The following is a 2,056-nucleotide window of genomic DNA, read 5'->3' on the forward strand; positions in this document are numbered from 1 at the left end:
TGATCTGCAAGTTCGGGTTCCTGCACAAACCATATCGCAGCTGGTATTGCCACTAGACTCAACAGCGAGAAGATCAGCATTAATTGACTCATTGATAGTGACCACGAAAACGATCCTCCGTAGTCGTCGCCATTCAAACCAAAACCGACCAGCAGGGCAGCCAGAATCATCAAAACACTACGCACAAGATACACAGTCGATTGGATGTTGCCTCGAATGCTTTCAGGCTCACGTTGCGCAAATTCCACCACAAGTCCGTCGGATGCCACGTCGGCGATCATATATCCGAGGCTTGCTAGCATCATTAGCACAATGTAAATGGAACCCGAATCTGGTGCCTGAAAATTCACTCGACCTCGTAGTTCAGAAGCAGACATCTTCGAGAGGTCTTTGCCTCGGAGTGTCGAGTCCATATAGTACGGAGGTTCCTGCTTTACGAAGACGAGAATGAGCAGCATACTCGAGCAAATGATCCACCCTATGACCATGTATGCACGGCGACGAGAGCGGAAAATGGGGAAACAGTCGGACACAATTCCAATCATCACCTTGAACGACCATGGCAGGGATAGCAGTACACGAGCCGATAGCGTCTGGTAGCCGTTCAAATGCAAAAAATTGTTCAGGAATGGATACACCGTCCGTGGCAGCCCGCCGTACAGCAAACCCACAGCTGCATACTGCATCAGCAGACCAATGTGGCGCCAATAGTACAAGTTCGGAACGTCGCCGGACCGGAGCGGCAATCCTTCTTCTTCATCGACCTCGAGCTTCCTCAAAGGAGTGTTACCAACGGGTTTGTCCTCGCCGTCACAACTTGAAACAGCGGAGCCCACGTAAGAGAGCCGCTCCAGGCGCTGCACGTCATGCGCAGTATCCACGCCACCGATTTCCATCCCTACCAACTCTCAGATACGCTTCTGTTTGTCAAACTTGACTACCAACGGCTACATCCTCGTCCCATACAACAATTTGACTAGCAACGCGTCAACCGTCGATGATTCATTCCAGCACGACAACAATCCAACATTTCAACCGACCGAGCTCACAAAGTATGGCTATTACTACGCACGGTAACCAGGAGACCAGGAGAACATTCGCAGCGGCGAGTACAGGCAAAAAGGCAACTTGAAGTGGATTTTCCAGGAATGTTGGTTTGACTCTCTGTTCGGCATAAACCTCTCTATTTGCATACTGAGTCACAGGGATCCTCCGTTGTCATTTCCCAAGAAGCCACGACAGCGCTTGAGCCCGTAGCCTCCGTACTCGAGCCTCTCCTGCGTTCACCATGGCGTCCATGTGGTCGTCCTTCACCTACGTGTTGCTGCCGCCCGCGGTGGTTCTGTACGTGCGACTCGCGTCTAAATCCGTTGTGTCGTTACCAAAATATTAATATGCTCTTTAACTGTATGACAGTCTTCTCTTGATGACCATCCCGTTCCCGGGACTCATGCTTAACCGCGGCATCGTCAAGTTCGGCGACTTCGTATTCAACATCCGTATCGGCACACTCAGCGTCTTCTCCGTCATCACGTTCATATCTTTTGTGGTGCTCGTGGCGCAGACCTACGACCTGCAGAAGCGCTACTCACTGCCCAGTGACCCGCATCTTGAAGTGCACTACTCAGCGGATCTGCAGAAGAAGGCGTCGCGCTGGCGGTCTGAGCGCAACTGGTGGATCAGTGCCCTTACTTTCACCATCTACTGGTGCGTTTTCGACGAATTATGTAGGGATTAATGGCTGGATTAACTAATGTTGTTTCTGTTTCAGGATGCTGCTGCGTTTCCACGCCATGAAGAAGAAACTGCTCAAGGCACAGCACGAAGACTAGGCTAGTGTACATGTAGCTTCAGTACTTTGCGCATTATCGTTGGATCTTTTCGAAATACTCGCCTTGCTCATAACGGCGGCAGGTTGAGATGCTCTAATGCAATACTAGTTACGATTTACCCCACTTTACGTAAACATCGATAAAGTTCATACAGTTAGTACGAGAATTCTCCGCCACGTCCCTGCTTCTCGAGCAACGGGATATAATAATCACTTCAATAGCCA

At 50.2% G+C, this 2,056-nt stretch overlaps 2 protein-coding genes across 3 annotated transcripts; one reads left to right on the forward strand and one right to left on the reverse strand.

Annotated features, from left to right (window-relative positions):
• Positions 1-169: 169 nt before the first annotated feature.
• PPTG_15478 (hypothetical protein) lies at positions 170-896 on the reverse strand (the record flags this gene model as incomplete). The annotated part of the gene is made up of 2 exons (XM_008913688.1): positions 170-177; positions 233-896. The coding sequence occupies 2 exons, from the start codon at positions 894-896 to the stop codon at positions 170-172; spliced, it is 672 nt and encodes a 223-aa protein (XP_008911936.1).
• A 298-nt stretch (positions 897-1,194) lies between these two features.
• PPTG_15479 lies at positions 1,195-1,997 on the forward strand. 2 transcript variants are annotated; one of them, XM_008913689.1, is made up of 3 exons: positions 1,195-1,344; positions 1,417-1,707; positions 1,772-1,997. In XM_008913689.1, the coding sequence occupies exons 1-3, from the start codon at positions 1,289-1,291 to the stop codon at positions 1,830-1,832; spliced, it is 408 nt and encodes a 135-aa protein (XP_008911937.1). In that variant the 5' UTR covers positions 1,195-1,288; the 3' UTR covers positions 1,833-1,997. The 2 variants fall into 2 exon arrangements, with proteins under 2 accessions (XP_008911937.1, XP_008911938.1); XM_008913690.1 differs by having other exon boundaries at positions 1,195-1,707.
• The last annotated feature ends 59 nt before the right edge of the window (positions 1,998-2,056 follow it).

Source organism: Phytophthora parasitica (genome assembly GCF_000247585.1).
Source record: "Phytophthora parasitica INRA-310 unplaced genomic scaffold supercont2.55, whole genome shotgun sequence".
NCBI lineage: Eukaryota > Oomycota > Peronosporomycetes > Peronosporales > Peronosporaceae > Phytophthora > Phytophthora nicotianae.